This window comes from Gobius niger, assembly GCF_951799975.1.
Source record: "Gobius niger genome assembly, chromosome: 13".
Taxonomy (NCBI): Eukaryota; Metazoa; Chordata; class Actinopteri; order Gobiiformes; family Gobiidae; genus Gobius; species Gobius niger.
Window position 1 is genome coordinate 19026119 of NC_136864.1, and position 22167 is coordinate 19048285.

Consider the following 22167-nt stretch of genomic DNA (forward strand, 5'->3'; position numbering starts at 1 on the left):
GAATATCTTCTTTTGTAACGGCCATCGAGTTGCCCTGTGTACGAAAAGCGCGGTATAAATAAACATGCCTTGCCTAAAAAAACAGTAAAGACAAGATTCATGGAACAACTTGGCTAAATGTAGCCCGCCAGCCCCTTCCAAGTAGCTCCCCAAAGACTTTCTACATAATTTTGATGAGGCGCCAGGGTGTACTCCGCCTAAGGCCCATGGTTACACAAGTATACTCAAAACATGAATAGCCTTCAGCTGTTTTTATCCACTAAATGTAACTCATTAGGAGCATAAGTTCGAGACCCCTCCAACCCCTACCATGTGTATATATGTATGATGTGAATGTCAACTGAAGTATTGGACATTGTAAAATCTTTACATTACAAGGGAATCTAATGGTAACACAATCTCTATGTCTATCAGATCAGGTGTGTAAGAGTAAATAACGCCTATATTGCATCAGCAAGGGCGTACAATATCATATCAAAAGTACCGAATCATTTGCTGCAGTAAAGCCTTAAATAAAGGGAGCAGCTGAAAGAGGCTTTTTATATTTGTCTTATCTTAGTAATATGGCCTTCTTATATGATACTTTAAGTCACAAGAACATTAGGCCTTTTTATCACAAGAGCCCTGCCGTACAATTGAAAGCAGTGCCTTGTGCGTGTCCTGAATTTTGAATTGCTTTTAGTAATGCAATACATCAGAAACTCTTCTTTTTCACATCATTTCTATGCATGATTTGGTCTCACTTGACTCTGCCCGGTCTGGCTGCAGGTGATGGTCTCCCGCGTGGCTCGTGTGTGTAAAGCTGACCTGGGCGGCTCTCAGCGCGTCCTGGAGAAACAGTGGACCACGTTCCTGAAGGCTCGACTCAACTGCTCTGTGCCCGGAGATTCACACTTCTACTTCAACCTGCTGCACGCCACCAGCAACATCATCCACATGCAGGGCAGAGATGTCATCCTGGGTCTTTTCTCTACTCCCCCCAACAGGTACATACACTTACAAGACAGGGCAGGTACAGTAGGATAATTGTTAGGGTTGATTTAATTTGACTTAATGAAATTATTATTTTTATTTCATTTAAAGGGTGAAATGTTACATAGCATGGCTTAAAGTTCTGTTTTAATTTTAAGAAAATACAACGGACAAAACAAAAAATAATGGGAAAATTAAGTTATTTTCAATTAAAGAAGAACTAGGTAACTTGTTTACCTTAATGAATCCTTTTTGTAGTCTCTCTGGGGGTAATACAAGTGTTAATGGGATGATTGGGGGTCTTTCATATCCTCCTGGTGTCTCTGGTCAGAAAACCACAATTGCAACTTTCCTGCCTCTGGGTGGGCGGCGCAATAGTAATAGAACCACGAAGAAGAAGCTAACAGGCTAACGGGCAAAGCTAACTGCGGGCTAGCGCCACTTAAACAGTATTTACAGCCAAGTTCGAGTATTAATGATTAAATTAATGAGCAGTGGTGCTTATGGCCTCTAGGAGCATGAGTTACTTAGTTCTGCCTTAAGGCACTAAAAAAAAGAAAAGAAAAAGAAAATATATTATTGAAAAGAAAAGAAAAGATGACAACATGAAGCTTTTGTCCGTGGTAGATTTACACAGTGTGAACAGTAACTAAATGTTATTCTCAAGTAAGAGTGTCGGTAGGTACATCAAAATAATATCAAGTGCAAGGTACTTCAGTAAATGTAAATGATTACTACCCATTTCTGATAATGGATAGATCAGTGGTTCTTAAGGTGGTTCTTCAGGACCAGGCTGAAAAGGGTCTATCGTAACCTGCCATCTAAACCTGGTGTAAATCAGACAAACACCAAACTTCAACACATTACTAAAGCATAAATGAAACGGAAAATATCTGTTATCAAAATGAATAAAGTCTTAAATTACAGATGACCCTGTGTACCACCTGGAGAAGACCAAGTATCACCAGTGATACAAGTACCACAATTTGAGAACCACTGAGTTTGACAATTGGAAAATAGAATTCTTCCTCTTCTATTTCTCTCTCTTTGCCATTAGCATCCCCGGCTCCGCAGTGTGTGTGTTCGACATGCAGCAGCTGGCACATGTCTTCGAGGGACGTTTTAAGGAGCAAAAATCCCCTGAGTCAATTTGGACTCCTGTACCAGATGAGGCCGTGCCTAAACCCAGGTATTCATATGCAAAGAGTGTGTAAGCAGCTTTGGCAGAATGGGCCATTGGTCTATGGAGTGTCTCATATTCAGCCTGCTTACTCCTCTCTCTGAAAATCCCGGCTGTCACTCACACCGCATTTTCTACACAGTTCAGCAGATACAGAGGGTTCAGAATGATTTAGGCCTTTTTCATTTTTTCCCTAGATAATAATAAAATAAAATCCCGCAAATTCCTCGCCTATTTGTACATATTCAACATTAATTTTGTTTGAACAGTTAAACAAACTATAACAGTTTGTTATTCTACGTTTGGTTTATTTGGTGGATAACACACCAATAAAACAATCAAATACAATAACATGCAGAAGTAGAAACATCCTTTGATAGAGTGCATGAAAGTTGGTCGTCTTCAATGGGTCTGCAAAACGTTGAAGACACCCCTGTGTTACAATAATACTGTAAATGTAAAAAAAAAAAAAAAATGGACAAACTGGACAATGAAAAAAGAAACTTAAATTTAATAGCATAAAACAAAGTTACAGTCTCCACATAAGCCTGAGTGTGGGATTCAGTTTTCTTAAAGAACTAGAACACTTCCTGAACCCACTGTATAGCAATTGATAATAATATAAAACTAACTTTTTTCTCTCCAAATATTCACTTTCAGACCAGGAGGATGCGCAATACAAGGATCAAAATTCAGCACCTCAACAACACTCCCAGACGAGGTGCTAAATTTCGTGAAGACACACCCCCTGATGGATGAAACCGTTCCACTATTAGGGCACAGGCCTTGGGTGGTCAAGACTATGGGGAGGTAGATTATAACATATTATTAACATTATGGATGCAGTTTAGTGTGAAGTTACAGGGGCTAAGTGTGTGTCTGTACTAGGTACCAGCTGACGGCGATGGTGGTGGACACTGAAGCAGGTCCGCACAAGAACCGGACCGTGCTTTTCCTGGGCTCCACCCGAGGAACCATCTTGAAGTTTTTAATGATTCCCAATGGGGATTTAGCTTCCCACAACAGTGTGTTTCTGGAGGAGGTAGAAGGCTTCAACCCTGAGAAGTGAGTAGTGTAAATGTGATTGGTTGTTTGTTTAAAAGGATTTTTAGAGAATATTAAAGACAAATCTTCATGTTTATGACTCTTGCTGTGTGCTGTAAGGTTTATAAACTGTATAATATTACAGTTTCACAAATACTGTAGATGTCAGTAAGTTGGTTAGATAAAATTGCCTCACTGTGGGGGTGAGTGAACAATAAGTCTGGCAAGGAACTTGACATTTTGACATTGTCTTTGTCTGGGGCCATTTATCTTAAACCTTTGGCGCAGGTGCCACTGCTTCAGGCGGACGTTTTAGGTCTAGTTTGTGTGTGTCCTCATTTATTGTCTATAAGGTTAGTTTAGAAAGACATTAGGTATAACAAACAAGTTAAATAATATACCTTACGCGTTTCGACGGACTGGGAATTTGATCCGTCCTCATTTAGCGTAGTCCTTGTTAAGTTTGTACCTGTTTCAGCTCTGCAGTTGAGGCCTTATTTCATCTTGGGCTTAATGAAGTCTACAACTTCTAACCATTTTGACCTGGTGTTTTATTAAAGTCCTCTAATTGACCTGGTTCAGAACAGGTGGTACTATCCAGTGGTACTTGGATTGAAAAAGACATTGTTGGCACTTGGTGTGAAAAGTCTGAAAGCCACTAGTACTTCATTTGAGTCTATAGCCGTTAGGACAGGTTCCCACTTTAAGTGTCTAATCAGTCCTTCATCTCAAATAAGAAGTACTGTATCTTTCGTTTATTGTCACGCCAACACTCACTATTTGAAAATGCGATTCTCTTATGTGCAGGTGTGGGGAGGACTCTCCTCAGGCTCGCCAGCTCCTGTCTTTGTCTCTGGACAGAACCAGCCACACTTTGCTGCTGGCCTTCCCCTCCTGTTTGGTCAGAGTGCCCACGTCCCGCTGCCATCTGCACTCACGCTGCATGAAGTCAGTGCTTTTTTCAACCTACTACAACTACATATTTGTCAATAACTGGAGTTTGTTCATTTGATTTCTAAGAAAATAAAGAATTATATTTAGAAGTGTAACCTTTTTTTCCAAAGCTGTGTGCTGGTTAACAATTAAATTTGTTTTTGAGGGCACAATTGGGAGGAGATTGCAGCTACAGCACATGTGCATATTATAATTTCCATGTATTATAAGAAGTACAGGTGGCCAACGTTTTATGATCTAGTTAGTGGTAAGAAAATGAGGCCAGGATTCTGCAAATTCCCTCGGTCTTTATTTGTAATGTTTTATGTAGGAGCTGCTTGGCCTCCAGGGATCCGTACTGTGGCTGGACAAGAGGCAGCACCTGCTCCTTTCTGAGACCAGGGACAAGGTAAGATAAAGTCACACACTTATACAGTATTAAAAAGTCACGTTTGAAATGCACTACAATAGATGCAAAGATGATTGGGTTGGTTGGTAAGGCAACATGTAAACAAGCAGCAACTTCCCTCTCTCTCTTGGTACAGCAGCGTTTTTTGCCTTTTTCTGGTTGGCCCACAGTGTCAGCGCAGCTCAGTCACAACAGCTCAGAACTAACACCTGAACACAATTTTTGTTGTAAGGTTGCACAGTGAACAAATAAAGTACTTACTTACTTCAATGGCAAAGTTAAGGTTATTTTAGTACTTGAACAATGTGCCCCATAACAGATAAGAATGAAAGTGAATCGATAAAGCATACTGCTAGGATTAGCTAATGAAGTCAGTGCATTGCATCATGACAATGATTGACAGTAAAATATATTGATATTCAGTGTCACCCTTTACAACCCCACCCACTAACCTATTGTTGTGGTTACAAGCAAAACGAGAAAACAATCATGTGGATCAATATTCACTTTCATTCAGAATGTGTCAACATGATTAGTTTGTTCAGTGTTTCTTTTTGATAATATTTTGTGTCGGTGCTGTATATCTCTGTTTACTGGCACTTAATCTCTGATGCATGATTTTGTGACTGCAGGCTCCCTTTTCAACAAGATGTGGAGTACGGGAACACCACCTCCCATCTCGGAGACTGTGATGGTATGTTGCAGTACTATGACATGGATTTAGCGGTGGTGGTGGACTGAGGGCAGGCTCCACCTAGTGGCTACATAGATATCTGCACCTGTCTGCTGAACATTGTGTTCTCCAAATCCCATGCTCTAAAGCACAGGAATTACTCTATGTGACAACTTATACAATGGGACAAGTTTTAATTGCACAAAGGACTTTTGAATCTTGAATAGCAAGTTGGTTAGATGCCATAAAACGAAATAGGTGTCACTGTGGCTGATGGGAATCAATTTAGATCTTGAGTCCTGCAGGTCAAATTCTGTACAGTATGAGACAGCTTAATTAGAGACAATATAAAAGAGGAGCAACGTCAAGCACAGACAATAAAACGCTGTGTGACTGGAAACGCAACATCCTCCCACTGCAAGTCTTTGTTCTGTCAAAACAAAAGAAAAATCTGTGCAGAGAATGATCAAGGTTAGTTTTAAAAATATCTGGAGGTGATGTAATTTCTGCTAAGAGCCTCTATTGTCACCAGAGTAACATTAAGAGCACAGCTTTTGCAAGTCCATTTCAAAGACTTGTGCCCTGCAAGTCTTTGGGAACGCAGTTAAAACACATGCTGGGCCATCCTCAATGTCTTTTAAAACAACATATGGCCTGCCTGTGTTTATCGTGAATATAAAAGTGATAGGCCTGTAGTGCAAGTGTTGCTTGCACTACAGTGTGGCCTGTGGACTTGGACAACAGACCAGGGAGGTGCATGCTGCTGCTGTGTCTGCAGATGGGAATGATTAAAGCCCTGCTGGAAACACTGAGGTAATGGTTCCCTATGTGAGGAGAAAGAGAGAGAGACAGACTCAGTGACCGGCTGCAGGCTGGAAAGAGTGAGGAGTCAGCTGCTGTGGTCTGAGCGGAGCTGATGACAGTTGCAGGCCGGTACAAAGTAGAGCCTGTAGAGCCTCAAGGCAAGAGTGGAGAGACCCTCTTACTTACACTCATTCCACTAGATGGACTTTTAATGGTCAACGTTATGACCGCCAATTATAAGTGTTATTGTAGATATTGATTTTTTTCGACTACCTTCAGCCTTGTGGGAGTAAAGTACTAAGAAGATGCTGCCACATACCACCATGTGTATTAATGGTCATTTAGTGCACCCTACGGACTGACATTCAGAGTAGTTTAACACAGCACGATTCCATTACATGCAATTTCAGTTATTATGAACTTTGTCTCCTGACTGCTGACAATGAATAATACAGTATTAACACTATGGTATTGCACTGTTTCGTTGGTATTTGTTATTATATTTTATGCATTGTGAGTTGAAGATTGATTAATCCATGAACATGTATCCATTCCCTAGGTATTTTGCAGCAGAGTTTGCTGATCGAACCGGAGAGCCTGGTCTCGCTGAACCTCTTAGTGGCATCTGCAGTGTCAGCTTTCACCATCGGGGCGGCGCTGTCTGGTCTGGCGGTCTGCTGGATCATGGCTCACAAACCGTCCAGTCGGAGACACCACACTGGGTCTCAGTCATCTCTGCAGCGGCGGGACAGGGGCCTGATCAACAGTGCTATGGGAGGCTCAGTCCTGAGTGTCACACGCCAGGCTGGAGGTGAACGCCAGTGCTCTCAGGGTGGGGAGACCCTGTTCGTCATGCCCAATGGGTGGGTCAAATCTGGAGAGCTGGACCCTGGTTTTCTGCCCACACCAGAACACACGCCTCAGCAAAAGCGGCGCGGACTACGACTTTCCGACTCCAACTCTGGGGGCTGGGACACCAGCCAGACGTACCTGGGAGGGGGCTCGGTGGGTTTGGGGTCCCCTTGTCGTATGCCACCATCTGTGTACCTGACCACCAGATTGTTCCCACAGGGCGGGGTGGGGCGCCACAGCAGTGAGGGGCGAGGCAACGACACACCACGCCAGCATTATGTCTGTCTCAGTAAGCAGGAGAAGTCTTTGAAAGGAACCCCCAAAGCTCCACTCAGGAAGTCTGCAGGTGAATATGTGTACCCCATGACTCCCCAGGACTCCCCTGAGCGCCGCAGGGTGGTGTCAGCCCCCAGTGCCCCGAGTGCTCCCATGGCTCCCACAGCTCCCAGCCCCATGGAGTACAGTGAGCCCCTGCCTCTGCGTTGGCCACAGGAGGGATACATCCTGAGCAGTCACGGCATGGTCCCTGTTCCCCTGCCGCCATCCTCAATGCCTGCCCCTAGCAACCCAGCCTATGTGTCCCAGCAACACACTCCTGCACTGAGCAGAGCCCTCATAAGGGGGGCGCTAGAGCGGGGAGAGCTTACTGACTTTATGGACTTGAGCCATTTGATGAAGAAGAGCTGTATTGACAGGACTCAGAATGGACAGTGACTTAATGAGGGAGTTGTCCAGCGTCTCTGACCCCTCCTTTTGTTTATGTCATTGCCATTCAGCCCCTGGCTTCCTGTATCGCTCCATGACTGTGACTGGCTCCCGGCTCTGCCACTCATATCCAGGCGCACACTAATTGGTCAGATGGGCCGGGGTTGTTGCTGTGTCTGCATTGCAGAGCTGCCTCACTCTCCCAGGCTCCAGCAGCAGAGGAGAGAGGGGTGAGGGAGGGGAGGATATAAAGATGTGGATAGACGTTCAAGCCCTCGGTCTCTGTAGATAAAGTATGGAAGCAGAGGCACAAGTGGGATGTGTTTCTCTTTGCGGATAACGTTAACTAGAACATCACCCATCTGTTCCGTAGTATTGCCCCTTTGGCATAGTCTCCAAGTAGCTACTTGAAGTTAAATGAGTAATTTGGAAATCGTCAAATTAAGTTGAAATATGTTGAACTCCTGTGAGCTGTTACCTAAAATATGGAATGCTTTTCAAACTGTTGTTTTACAAACCCTGTCTTTATACACCTTTGTACACAGGTATGTACTGTAGAGGGGTGCACATTCTTACTGCCTCTAACCTGTCTGGGGATGCGAGGCTGTAATTCTTCGGGGAGCTAACTGCAGCTCTGAAATGTCAGCAGATTTTCTGCTGCTGTACATCACTCACATCTAAAACCTCCATCTCTGTTTTTGTGTGCCTCAATCGCTGTTTCCACGCCGTAGACTTTTCAAAGACTAGTAATTCCACATGTACATGTGGAAATCAGACAAAGTACTGGACTGAAGTGGAACCACAAAAAGGATCTTCTGCAATGTACTGCGAACGCTTTGTCATATGCTGCAGAAAGCTATATGTGTAAACATTTGTTCATTGTCTTAATGTGTGTAACACGGATTTCATCTTTTCCATTACAAGACACTGTGGGTCAAGGTCTCACACATAAGATTGATGAGCCATGGCAGTATCATGTTAGAGAATGAAGCCACTGGTTTTTAAGCCAATGAAGCCAATAAAGCTAATGGAAGTGTTCCCAGCAGAGAAATAGGACTATATATTGAGCTCATCAAAGTGTCCAGTACTGTATGAAATGCTGCATGTTTAGATCAACACAACAGTCTGTGGAGATGAAAGTCATAAAGAAGAGACGAGCAGCAAATCGGGCCATGGATGAGGAGCTACAAGCTGGCTTGATTTTAATAGTGAGCAGCAATATATGTTTTTCTGTATATACACTTTACGTTAGATGAAATTATATTGTAAGCATATAGCATCAAGTATACTTTCATATCAGGCGTTGGCTTGCAAACAGAAATGCCATGTCATTATTATAGCGTTAGATAATTTATATGGCCAATAAGTACTAACAAGCATTGTTAATTTTCCCTTTTTTATGTGTGCCAAAATGATCACGGATGTGTGACTGTTGCCTGATTCCTTTAGAAATGAAGTGCCATAAAACATTTGAATTTTGCAGTGTACCTGTCATTAACTGTAATTTCCACAGCACTACTTGCAGTATTTGTTATATATGCCTTTGGACTGTTTCCATGATTTCCTGAATACCAGCTTGTACTGTTAAAACTCTCATCTAAGCTCCCATTGTCCTTACGTCAACGACGCTGAATGCTAGTGTCTGCAGGTTTGCTCAATAACTGCTCCGATGTATTAGAGACTGTAAATGCCCATAACCATAGTGCGTCGTTATTTACTGCTAACTTGAAATATTTCATTCTTTTTTCTAAGTCAAAATGTTTTGAGCAAACCTTCAGACTGATTGAAATGCTGTGAGGGAACACTGTGTATCATTATGTCTTATATAAAGTCATCTTTTTCACTCCAGTGATTGTACTGCCATACTGGGGGATCTTTCAACATCTCAAGTGAATGAATGTACCTATTGATTTTGTCATTGTACTGTGCAGTAATAAGCAAAAGCACAAAACCATTTTGTTATTTTTGCATTGTAACAGAGGCTGTTCTGTTTGATTTGTAAATAGTGTAAATAGGAGAAATCTGTGTCATTGTTGGGTTTTCAGGGGGTCACTCTTGCTCTCGTGGGATAGAACTCTGGTCCAAGAGTGCATTTTTATTTGGCTGTGAATAAGATGTATGTACAGTATTTAGACTGACCGCTGAGCTCAGCTGTTCCCTGTTCTTATAGTGTAGAGATCTCAGACAGACCTGAGTCTTCTCATTTCAATGATGCCTGCTGAATTTCCTTTTTTCTGTCATTCACAGTTGCTAAGATACTGCTGTTATAATAATCATCAATCTTTGGAGTATTGCTATTAAATGGCATTATCTAATTGACTGGTAATGTTGTCATATCTACTGCTAAGTAGGAAAACCCATCACCCTCTTAATCGGCACACATAAATTAACAAGTCTGACACTTTGAAGTTTACACAAACCTCAAGGCAACGTGTTAGTCATTAGGGCAGTTTATTATCTATATAATAGGGCACTCACTACATTGGTACTGAAAATCTGGATCCATAAGGGGTAAAGGGCTATTACTACTAGTAAAGTACACAACTTTTAATTAAAACCCGTTTCTACATTGAATAGGCCTTTATCTAATTCTCCCTATTAGCAGCATGGTAGTATAACTTCCAAACTGCAGGTATTGGCTTGGCCAGGATGGAAATCAAGGTAAGAGTAAGTAGTATATCATAGTATTACGATTATGAAGTTGCAATACTAATGTTTAGACTGGTAACATTTTTTTAGTGTATATGAGCACTCCTTTACCAGCCCCCATGTAGCCTACTACCGCAGCAGATACAAAACCATTCATATCCTCGCCACTAGAGGGAGTAGCACACTGGCTCTGGTCCACTTGGCCTCAGACGGTCAGATGTCCCGCGGGGGTCTGTGGGCATTGGCTGCTCGACACCGTCTGAGCCTAAAGCCAGACCACTGTTTGAACCGGAGTTAAAATCAGGATGGCCTTTAGCTGACTGCTTTGATTTAGTGCTTTGAACATCTCACACAGAGCAGAGAGGTCAGATAAAGGTTGACAGTCTATATTTACAAGTCACTATCCGACTCAGATTTCAAAATAACACACGTTGTGGCAGCAGGATTGAGACACACTGTAAGAGAAAGAAAGTAAAACAATAGGCAGAGCTGACACTTTATTTATTTTCAATTACTTAATGCAGGATTATAGTAAGCAACATAACAAATGGCTATTTGTTTCAGAGAAGAACATTTGCATTCGGAAACCTTTCATAGGCTTCTGTTTATCCTTAGATTTATATAAATTGTCTTGTCTGATGAAGGGCATGAGGCCTGACACGTCACATATACATATCACAAAAACATTGGGAGCTTTCACTGATGTGCGGACCCTTGCTTTCAATCTCTGTATCCTTAGATTTATACCATATTATCATAGTGGAGATGTAAATATCATGATTTATACCATATTAACATAAATATCATCGAATGGACTGATTGAGTTGAGGACGTTTTTGCTTCAATCTATCGGAGTTAAGTGGCCAGAGTTTAAATAGGCCTCTAGCTCTAGCATATTGACCTCAAGAGCAAGAAGCTTCAGTTAAAGTTGAAGTGAAACATGTTCCTGGAGAGAGCCTACACAAATATAACGTTGTTTTACTTATGATTCTTATATAAAGAAATACATTGAATCATATCTTTCACATGAAAGTTCAAAACATTTTAGTTACTAAAGTAATAAATGATTATAGAGTATAATAATAAAATGTTTACTTATATGATCTGATAAATAAACAGTCTGATACATGATAAAGTAGAGTAATAAAATGATGTGTGAAGGATTTCTAAACCCGATGTAGCTGTATACCATTTGATCAAAAACATCTAAAATACTTCACAGTTCATCAACTTTACATCTTTAAAATGTCCTAAATCAACATAATGTAATTTACCGTTGAGAGTAAAAATGTTTCAGAAGAAAGTAATAGCTGATTGAATCAAAGCAACAGTTTGAAGAGGCGATCCACTCCGAAACCTTAAGATAATCGTCCGCACATATACTATACTGCGAGTCCCTGGGCACCACTATGTTGTTGACTATGTAGGCAATATTTATAGGAGTGTAACAAACCACAAAGACAACCAGGTTTGCAGTCACTATTCCAATGATGCCTTTCTTTTCCTCTGATGTATCATTGTGTTTGAGTAAAATATAGATGATCTGGCTTGAACAAAACACTAGTATCAATAGAGGAAGAATGTAGCCGAGAATAATGAGCAGAAGAACAAGTTTTAAATCGAGTGGACTCTTAGAGTGTCTTTCATAACAAGCACAGAGTTTATCCGGATAGTTCTTCTCTTTGAATATCACACAAAAAGTCAGCAGGAGCCCCCAGATGAGCAGACAAACTACAACGGCAGTCCCTTTCTTCCTCCTCCAAGCCCTGATGCGCATGGGGAAGCTCACAGCCAAGTAGCGGTGCACACTGACGGCCGCCGTGGTCAGAATGCCTACATACATGTTCAGGTAATGTGTCATGAAAAGGAACGTGCACAGCTTATTGATGGGCAGGCACCGAAAGTCGTCATAGATCCTGAACGGGAGGAAGAGGATGAGGATGGAGTCGGCCAGGACCAGGTTGAACATGTAGATGTGGGTGTCTGTCCAGGAGTGCCGTCTGGAGATGAAAGCGCAAAAGGCAGCAATGTTGATCAGGAGGCCCATGATGAAGAGCAGAGTGTAACCCACTCCCTGCAGAATTTCCGGGTCACACTCAAGGGTGGTGTTGTTTTTGCACATGGTGCAATTGTCTGCTCAAAATGACAACGTGTTATTATTTGCAATAAACTTAAAGTTAACCAGGATTTTCTCATCACACATAATTGTTTTGTTTCTTTAACTGCAATTAGCTGCTTTGCACCAAATGTTTGGAATGAGGCACAGAAGATTTTGTGAGTGGATAGTCTTTTGACCCTTCAACAGTTTAAATTTCTTATAAAGGAGTATGCTCTTGTTTTTAAGTATTATTTTAATTCAATGATTGTTTATGTTGTCTACAATGTCTCTCTTGTGAATGAGACGATGAATATCAAGAGACCACTTGTATAAATAAAGAATACAATCTAAAAAAATGTAATCACTTAACCCCATGTGCATCATTCACGTTGTCCATCTGTGTTTGCGGGCCTCTTGAAAATGGGACATACAGTATATAGATTTTGAATACTCATACAAGTTCATAAAATAAAAAATAAATGTAAAATATAAAAACTAAAATGAAGCAAACAAAACTTAGTCTTACCATAACTGTTCTCCGAACCCTGCTGTGGTCTGAATGACAGTGTTTCACTCTTATTCAAATAGAGACTGTGGTCTGCATTATACACTGGTCTACTTCCGTCTGTTTGGTTAACGTCACAACAACGTTCTAAATCAGCAGATACCCCAGTCAATAGTTCCTCTGAAACTCTCGCTACCCTCACAACTCTCACAATGGATCTTGCATGTACAAGTATTAACAATTCTTATAGAGCACTTTTTGAAGAAATGTTCTTATCAATTTACAGTGTTTATAAAAGACAATGGGGGTCATTTCTATATACTCTCCGTGTCAACAGGATAACTGAGGAAGGCCAAAACTTTGCCAAAGCACAAGGGGAAATAATAAATGTCTTAAGCTGTTGAGGCCAGTGGGTCTTAAACTACCTAATGCTATTACACAGGCTTGGTTCAATAGCACTGTGTGTATGGTAGTGATTAGACCTGCAAAGTATTAGAAAAAATGCAATATTTGTAAACTATATTTGTATTACTAACCATTTCAACGCAGTATCTATCCATCTTCTTTTGAGGAGGCTGCAGTCTGAGCAGAGATGCCCTTTCCTATCGACTTCCTATCCTACCCGGGGGACTTTCCTATCCTACCGGGGGATCCCGAGGCATTTCCACACAAGCAGAGAGATATTCTCCCTCCAATGTGTCCTATGTCTTTCCCAATGGGATGTGCCATGTGTTTCCGGGTAACTGTACTCGCCCATATCTCGAAGGGTGCGCCGAATCATTGAACCACTCTGCAGAGAGGACTCATTTCCGCAGACCTGTCTTTTCAGTCTTGACTCAAATCACAACATAGTAAAAAATCCAAAGTCATTTGTTTTGACAATAAACGAGACTTAAAAAGCTTAAAATGGAAGTAATTTAGGGGAAATTATTTTACGCTATTTTAAGATAGCATGCATTTTAGTTTTAGGCTTTGTATTTTTGGTGCTGTCTTGCAATGACACATTTTAAGAATCCCTGACCTATCTTGCAATAATAAAAGTGCAACGTATTGAGAATATTAAGTGTAGAAGATGTCTTTACATCTGTCTGCCCTTTGTGCATTTGCGCAAAAGACTGGTGAAACATTGTATCGGCCGTTTTGTCTCACTGTTTGTCTTTCAGTAATTGCGTGTTGTTTGTCAAGCTCTGATTCATGTGTTTGTGACAGAAGCCCTTCATGTGTTTACCCAAATGAGTCATGACGCAGACACAGAAATTATTTGCAGCCTATCGCATATCTTTACAATGTGTTGGTGTCACATCCACATCGAAAAGAGCCTACAGGTACAAACCTGTCACTGAAAGTTGTGGTTTCCTTTGAGTATGTGGCTTTAACAGAAAAAGGTTTGCAGGAAACAGCTATTGCATAACCACAATTGCGGAAGGTGAAGAGAGCAAAGTAACTTTCTCATAGCAATATACAGTATGTGCATCCAGAAAGTATTCACACCCCTACTAATAACATAGTGATGTAAACTTTTTAGAATATTTAGCAAAAGTATTTAAAATAAAACTCTGACATGTACTTAAGTATATTGCTATGACACTCAAAACTGGGCTCAGGTGCATCCATTTCCACTGATCAGGCCTTTATGGTAGAATGCTGCATGTAGAAGCCATTGGCCCTGTGCCACAAAGCCACTAGGATGCATCAGTTTGGTAGAAGTGTCAGACGCGTGTTTCCTTCCTAAATGAGTCCAATACTCATATGTGCAGCAAAATGTCCATTATTTCCTCATGTAACACGGTCAAAAGACTGTTTCTCCTCACAGGTCCAACCCATCACAGCCTGATTACGCCCTTTAAATAGGCAGAGGTCACGCCCTTAACCCAGTAGTGACACCTATAGGCCAGGTGGTACATTTTGGCCACTACACTGCAGAGATTGTCCGTTTGTAAGGTTCTCCCATTTCCTCAGAATAACGCTGGAGCTCTGTCAGAGTGACCATCAGGTTCTTGGTCACCTCCCTGACTCTTCTCTCCTGATTGCTCAGTTTGGGCAGGCGGCCGGCTCTAGGAAGAGGTGGTTCTGATTTACCACAGGTGAAACATTTACAAAAAAGGATGGCCCTGAGCACAGTTTTGAGTATCACAGCAATATACTCATGTACATGGAATATTTCAGTTTTATTTGCAATAAATATTCTAAAAAGTATACTTCGCTTCGTCATTATGGGGGTAGATTAATGAGGGGGAAAAAATTATATATGTATAAAAAAAATGAAAACTCTACCTCACCCTTCGCGGGCGGTCTCTTTTTCCTCCAAGCTCGGGTCCTCTACCAGAGGCCTGGAAGCTTGAGGGTTCTGCGCAGTATCTTTGCAGTTCCTAGAACTGCACTTTGCAAAATGTATAATAATAATATATGTAAGTCTCTCTCTCTCTCTTTCTCTCTGTCTCTCTGTCTCTCTCTCTATATATATATATATAGAGAGAGAGTATATATATACTCTGAGTGATCTTCTTGAACGCCGACTGTAACAAGTGAATTTCTCCTTTGTGAGATCAATAAAGGTTTATCTTATCTTATCTTAGAGAGAGAGAGAGAGAGAGAGAGAGAGGGTTTTGCGCAGTATCTTTGCAGTTCCTAGAACTGCACTTTGCAAAATGTATAATAATATATGTAAGTCTCTCTCTCATACATATATTACTGCAAACTCGTGAAATACATAAAAAGAATACACTCCCACAAGGTTTTTTGATGAACATACAAGGGGTGCAGGCACTCACTGTAAAGTGGAACTTTGAGTAATAGGAAAATTACAATGCTAACATCTGTTGTTTTGAGCTATCCTTGGAAACGGACTGACTGCAAGAGTAATTACGTTCATCTGGGGAGAACTTTTGCATCATTGGACATTCCATATAGCGTTTTGGAGCGAAAACATCAGTGATTCAGGTTTAGACCTATGCCCCTGTAGACCAGTTATTATCTTAAAAACATTGAATAAAAATCACTGACTCAATTGAGCTGCACAATGGCCAAGTGGTAAAGGCAGTGTGGGCGCTCTACCAACCGCTTTGGCCACTATGGGGCGACTCAGACTCCCAACATGGGACAAAATTCGTCTCGTGACTTGCAAAATCACCTATGCCTGAAAACCTTGTGAAGCTTAAGAATTACACTAGTGCAAGCCTTTTACTCTGAACTGTCCAATCTAATTAAGATGTTTTTTTTAAGTGCATCAAAGTATATCTTTACTGCACTAAATGACACAAAAAAAAATCATGTAACTAGTTATGTTGTTAATGCAACATTCAGCAATCGCTGAAAACAGTTTTGTAAATATTCCTTCCTGATCTGTTTCATTACAAAGCCTTTACTGCTCCGTGGTGGAAAAAGATCATACGTCATCATAAAACCATGTCGCTTTAGCACTATTAGTGTAGGCCATTCCTATTACTAATCTCAGCTTGTGTTTTTGTTGCTTTCCCAGCCCCCTTTATTAAAAACTACATCTACGTTGTCCTCAGCATGAAGGGCAGAATGTAATATAGCACAGGAAATGAGAGGATTAAGTGTTTCTGCACAGTCTGTTGTTGAATTTTTGTGAGATCCCTCCAGGCTGCTGCTGTTTTCACTCACATAGTTCCCAGGTCTGAGCTGATCTAATGTAAAGCTGCACAATAGAGAAATAAGCAATATGTGATTATAGCAGCAAATGTTGCAATAACAGTACAACTCAGTACAGCCTTTGGGTCCCAATGACCAAGCAAACACCAAACTAAGATTCAAGCCGTGCAAAAACATATATAAAGGCTGAAACTCAGGATGAGAGCATTTCAGCTGACTTGGATCTTATTCGCAGCTAAAATTGCATAATTATTTATGAAGGCTCAGCATGGGCTTGAGTTTGTTTAGTTCATTATGACACAGCAGTGTGATATTACAGATTTATTATTTCATGCTTTGTACAGCTTTTATGTACTGCTTGGGTACTATGTGCTCGGTCTTGCCGGTTCACTTCTTACCATGTCTGCAGTTGCGGTTCAAAGTGCTCTTTACACGTCAGTATGCTGCTGGGGCGGGTGGGGTGCGTGAAGACGGGATGGGGTGGGGTGTCTGAATGTAGGTCAGAGAAGACACACCCCTCTCCCCTTGCGGTGCCCCTGCTATCCTCTCTCCTCCATTTCTCCCCCCTCTGCTCTCTCCCGCTGTGACGCAATGCAGACATTCTCAGCTTCTGCAAAACACCATATTTTCCATGAACAAACAACAAAAAGCTTGGTGAACCAGTCATTGCCATCTGGGGGGCATAATGAGGAGATAGCTTGGAGTCATGTTTGGGCAAAGGCTTTTTTTTCTCGTTTTGGTGGGGGATTACATAATGTCCTCTTGTTGCATAATGGCAGGGATATGCGCCGGTGGTGGTACACTTTGTTGAGAGGCACAAGCTGAAAAGTGTGTCACGCCTTCCCAGGGTTTGTTTGCTTTGGAAACAGACTTTTGTACAGTAAAGAAACAATGCTTATGAGTGTCCCGTGTCAATATACAGTAATGCGCAGAAGATTTTGTGAGGGACAAAAATGCAGGCCGGTGAAATAAGAGTACTTCAATAAAGACGGAATAATTCTTGTCACAAAAAAAGCTAAATGACCCAACGAAGGACCAGACTGTGTATCCAGACCACGAGTTAGATTCTAATTTTCTCATGAGTTAACTTATCATTTATTGTCCCTTGTAGGTAAATGTGTTCTTTGCATATGACCCTTTCCTCAATGCCTCTGGGGATACAGTATCTGTCAGGAGAAGGGGCCCATCTCTAGATCATATGGCAGGTTCATGGTTAGGAGCACCGAGCGCAGATATTTTGCGTTCACGGGGGAATCCAAGACTCGAACCTGGGACCTTTTTGCTGCGAGGGAAGAGCACTAACCATTTACAATCTGTGGCTTCTCACTTATATTCAGATCAACTGCAATTATTAAAACAAGAAACAAGAAAGTTTGTGGCTTAACAGAAAGAATTTACCATTGAATTACAAGCATGAGAACAGTGCATTTCAGACACACCTGTCTTTCTTTCTCTCTTGCAGTCACTTTTTAAAAAGTCCCCCAGACTTTTGAACAGTACTGACAACAAATACAACCTCTAATTACCCCTTACATACAGCAGCCTTTTATTTATATGCCCGACTCTTACAAACCAGTAACCATACAAACACTGAACCCACAGCAGGCTCTGTGAATTACATAAGTCGAGCCTGCTATGCTACACCATGAACACTAGAGGGCTCTGCATCAACTAGCTCACAAACCAATACAATGTATTATGGATGCTGAAGTTCCCTGCAAGATTTTTACCTCAACAACAGCAGGAGAACTGATAAGTGAGAACGCGTCATAGGAAGCGGATGAGAAGACGAGAGGTGCAAGAAATTTGTGCGATATCGGTCTGTTGGGATATAATATAAAAATGTGTGATATTACAGCATGGTGAGGAATTTCAGCTGATCTTAGTCCTAATCTCTGAGCAACTTAAAGATAGATTATCAACAATTTCTTCTTCTTTATTATGAATATTTCATAACCATAACTTGCGTCCCCAATGGTAGATGTTCAAATCAGACATTGTTGTCACTGATAACAACTTAAATGTCAATCCCAAACAAACAGCATTTTAAGTTGACTTTTTTTGGGTGTGTTTTGGTTCGCAGGACAATTATCCAATTCAAAAGCAGAATGAACCCACATTTGGAAATAAACATAAAGGGATCTCTTCTACTTGGGCTACACAATCTCAGTGCCTGTTCCGAATCGAGTCATAAGAGTTTCTTTCAAGTAAGGAAATGGCATGTCCACAAAAGGCTGTGTGACAGCTTTTGGTTTATTTATTAATTGGTTTATTTGGTCATTCAGTGCATGTTATTGTTATTGCATGTTAATTTCCCTCCGTCGTCCCCCATGCACACTCTCTTTCATCCTGGCCTATTGTACATGTTTTTAATGGTAGGGGAAACCGGAGTACCCGGAGGAAACCTACACAGAGAACATGCAAACTCCAGACGGAAAAGCTCCATCCAGGTGGGAATCAAACCCGGGACCTTCTAGCTGTGAAGCATGAGCGCTAACCGCTGCACCACCGTGCCGCCTTGTTGGAGTTTTGTCTTCTGAATCTAAAAGGTGATATATGACAACAGAGCTCCCGTAAACAATTTAGGTATTTTGTAATGCCTTATATAAAAAATATGTTACACACTGTGATGTAAGAGCAGGTTCTGGTGTCCAGCGGTGACTACAGACCGGCAACCAAAGATGTAGGTCAAGGGGCCAAATGTGACTCACGGCAGGAAGCAGAAATTGTGCACTTGTTATTGAGTGAAATGCGCGGAAGGATGGGACAAGTCTTTCCTCTTTTACGTAAGCATCTTATTTTTCTAATTGCACATATGTACGAGCTGAAAAGTGGGTCACATGGCAATACACGCCGATTCACCCTCAGATAAACACCGCACTGTTGTCATGACAACGCCATGACCCATGGACCGACGGCATATTTCGTGTTTGCATCATATTTTTACGCCAAAACAGATGATCCTTTGTGAACTGGTGTGTTAAATAATACCATACAACACAATACAAATAAGTCATACGGATTATTTGGATAGTATAAGATGTAAAAGAATACGCCCTCTATTCAAACAGGAATAAAGTGTGCACATCAACCTGAGTGGCAACAAATAAAAGACGAGACGAGAGAAAGAAGTTTAAAGGGTGGGGTTGGTGATGTCAGCTTGAGTGTGCTGGTCAAGACAAGCCTGGACAAACACTGGAATAAGCCACAATGTGCACAAGATATAACATGTGGGAAAGGGTGCATTTACAGTATGTAGTGCAAAGAGACATTTGCCTAGATGTAAAGTATTGCCTGCACAGGCAATCAAAACATGTGGCTCCCCTAAGCAAATAAGAAAGTGTGAAGATGACATTTTGTGAAACTAGCAATATGATGGTTGAAAATAACAATGATTTGCACAAATGTGAAATCCCTGGTGTGTGGAGATGGACAGAAAAAGGAAAAGAGATGAAAAGATGGAGAAAAAAAAAGGTAATCATACATAATTAATGAAACAATTACAGCCAATATTATTGCAGTGGAAATTGGAATGACAGCAAGGAGAAAATATTATATTGTTTTAATTATATTTTTACATAACAAGTACATAAATAGAATGATGACTGGTAAGTAATGATGAATGAAAAAATATATACGTATATATAATAATTATTAGTAACCACATACATTTCTATTCTCGTTCTACTTCCATACCAATTTCATCAGGTTTTCATCTTGTGAAATGTAAAAGCTTGTCATTATCAATGCTGCTACTTTCTCTTATTACGTGTACATAAACAGGTACATGCAGGCTCTGGCTGCATGTAACAAACTACTACTACTACTACTGGCTCCCTTACTTGAGTAAATATTGTAACCTCTCTCGCCAGAGTAAGACTATAAATGGCTGAAGGAAAGGTTTTAAATCTTAAGGTACCTTCTGTTAAGAACTTTGAACTATTTTCATTATCTAGTTTTAATATTATTTGGAAATATCACATTTTCCCACCTAGACGGGGTCCTTTCTGTGTGGAGTTTGCATGTTCTCCCTGTGTCTGCGTAGGTTTCCTCCGGGTACTCCGGTTTCCCCTACCACCAAAAACATGTACAATAGATTCCCCTCTGGGGCCAGGACTCCCCTGAAAAAGAGATTCTTAATCTCAGTGGGACTATCCTGGTTAAATAAAGGTCAATTATGCTTTCTCAATTATTCTTTTGAATTCTATGTCTGTACAGTACTTTGTGATTTTACTTACTTTCCTACCTACCTACCTACCTACCTACCTACCTACCTACTTACTTACTTACTTACTTACAAAAGCACTAGTCGGACTTTTACACTCGAACAGCAACTCAGTACTCATTTTCCTCTATTTATTCTACTCGAGTCATTGTACAGTAACACAACTCTTTCTTGATATATTTGGCCGCTCTACAATGTGTTTCCAGAATAGGAAAACAAAGCGCAGCATTAACAGTGGAGGAGTGAAGAAGGATAGTTTCTGTGCAGTTTCTTTGGACAAAAATGAGAAAACCTTTGTCTCGCCATCGCAAACCGGTTGAACCTGAGTTCACATAATCTGCTATTTTGTAGGGACTTTACATAATGGAGCCTGACGCCGGGGAGGCCAGCGGAGGTGAGCCTGAGCTGCATTCTTCACTGATTTTAACAGTAACAAGCTGCCGACCTGTCACCTGTTCCCTGTAACCCACTTTTACTGTACCTGAGAAGTGAGGGGCTTTCTCCTGTAGTACTACTTGGAGTTTGACTACTCCTAATTTTTCCCCTCGGTGTCATTTCTCTTTGTTCCTGCGAAAACATAATGAAACCCTAATTACATATTTAGCAAGTTTAACTATAGCAGTACAATTACTTAAGAGTGTAGCATACATAACACTGAATCTCTTTTGACCCACACTATTCCAACGAGGAGGATCGTGTATGTTCCAATGGAAGAGGTCCAAAAAAGGCAGGAAACAGTCTCTTTACATTCCTCCTTGAGTGTTTCCATACATCCCACTGTACTGTATATGGACAGGTGTTTAATGCTTTCTGGTTTCCATTTGGACAGTAGTAAATATAAATCACAACTCACATGCAATACCATATGTCAATAAAGATCCATCATATACAGTAGGTCTGGTACATGCACATGCACTTTGTCACGATACGACCGTATTGTAATTATATGGCTATAGGTCTTGGGTGAAAATATAGCTTGGTTTCTAGGGGTATCGAGGGATTTTGTTGCCCAATTTCCATGTTATGCCAGTAATAGCCATGTTTCCTGGTTGATACTGGGTTAGGTGTTTGATTAATCATACTATCATGAAATAAAGGAAGACATTGAATAGGCCCCGTTTGGTATATTATCATAAAAACATACAAAAATGCCAAACTATCACATACCATGTTGTTACCACACAATTCCTGATACCGTGTATTATACTAAAGTATTATATAGGGAATCAAAGTATCTTGCATACTGTATGGATACCTACAACCTACAAACCTACAACCTTTTTAAATCAAGTGGCACCACTTAACAGCTATATGATCCAGTGTCGGTATTTTGTCAATTAATAGTACTGTATTTCACAACACGCTTCTCACAATTCACTTCTGATAACTTCCTTGAGGCTTTAATAAAGATTGTCATGAGAGATGACATGTACAAGATCAATGTGCCTGCCCAGACAAACAGTTCAACAAGTAGGAATGGCTACAAAAGGTATGAAAAGCCAA

General features: G+C 40.9%; 2 protein-coding genes across 2 annotated transcripts in view; one reads left to right on the top strand and one right to left on the bottom strand.

Annotated features, from left to right (window-relative positions):
- The window catches only part of LOC306973154 (semaphorin-6B-like), a 29229-nt gene extending 19342 nt beyond the window's left edge, over positions 1-9887 (top strand). Inside the window, exons 10-17 of the mRNA XM_079569983.1 lie at positions 769-986; positions 2030-2161; positions 2813-2962; positions 3041-3217; positions 4004-4144; positions 4461-4538; positions 5171-5232; positions 6575-9887. Coding sequence (XP_079426109.1) covers positions 769-986; positions 2030-2161; positions 2813-2962; positions 3041-3217; positions 4004-4144; positions 4461-4538; positions 5171-5232; positions 6575-7581 — 1965 coding nt within the window. The 3' untranslated portion in view covers positions 7582-9887. The remainder of the gene's footprint in view (positions 1-768; positions 987-2029; positions 2162-2812; positions 2963-3040; positions 3218-4003; positions 4145-4460; positions 4539-5170; positions 5233-6574) is intronic.
- A 1562-nt stretch (positions 9888-11449) lies between these two features.
- LOC306972433 (lysophosphatidic acid receptor 4) lies at positions 11450-12924 on the bottom strand. The gene is made up of 2 exons (XM_079569032.1): positions 12846-12924; positions 11450-12354 (listed from the first exon to the last, which is right to left on the bottom strand). The coding sequence occupies exon 2, from the start codon at positions 12341-12343 to the stop codon at positions 11492-11494; it is 852 nt and encodes a 283-aa protein (XP_079425158.1). The 5' UTR covers positions 12344-12354; positions 12846-12924; the 3' UTR covers positions 11450-11491.
- Between the last annotated feature and the right edge of the window lie 9243 nt (positions 12925-22167).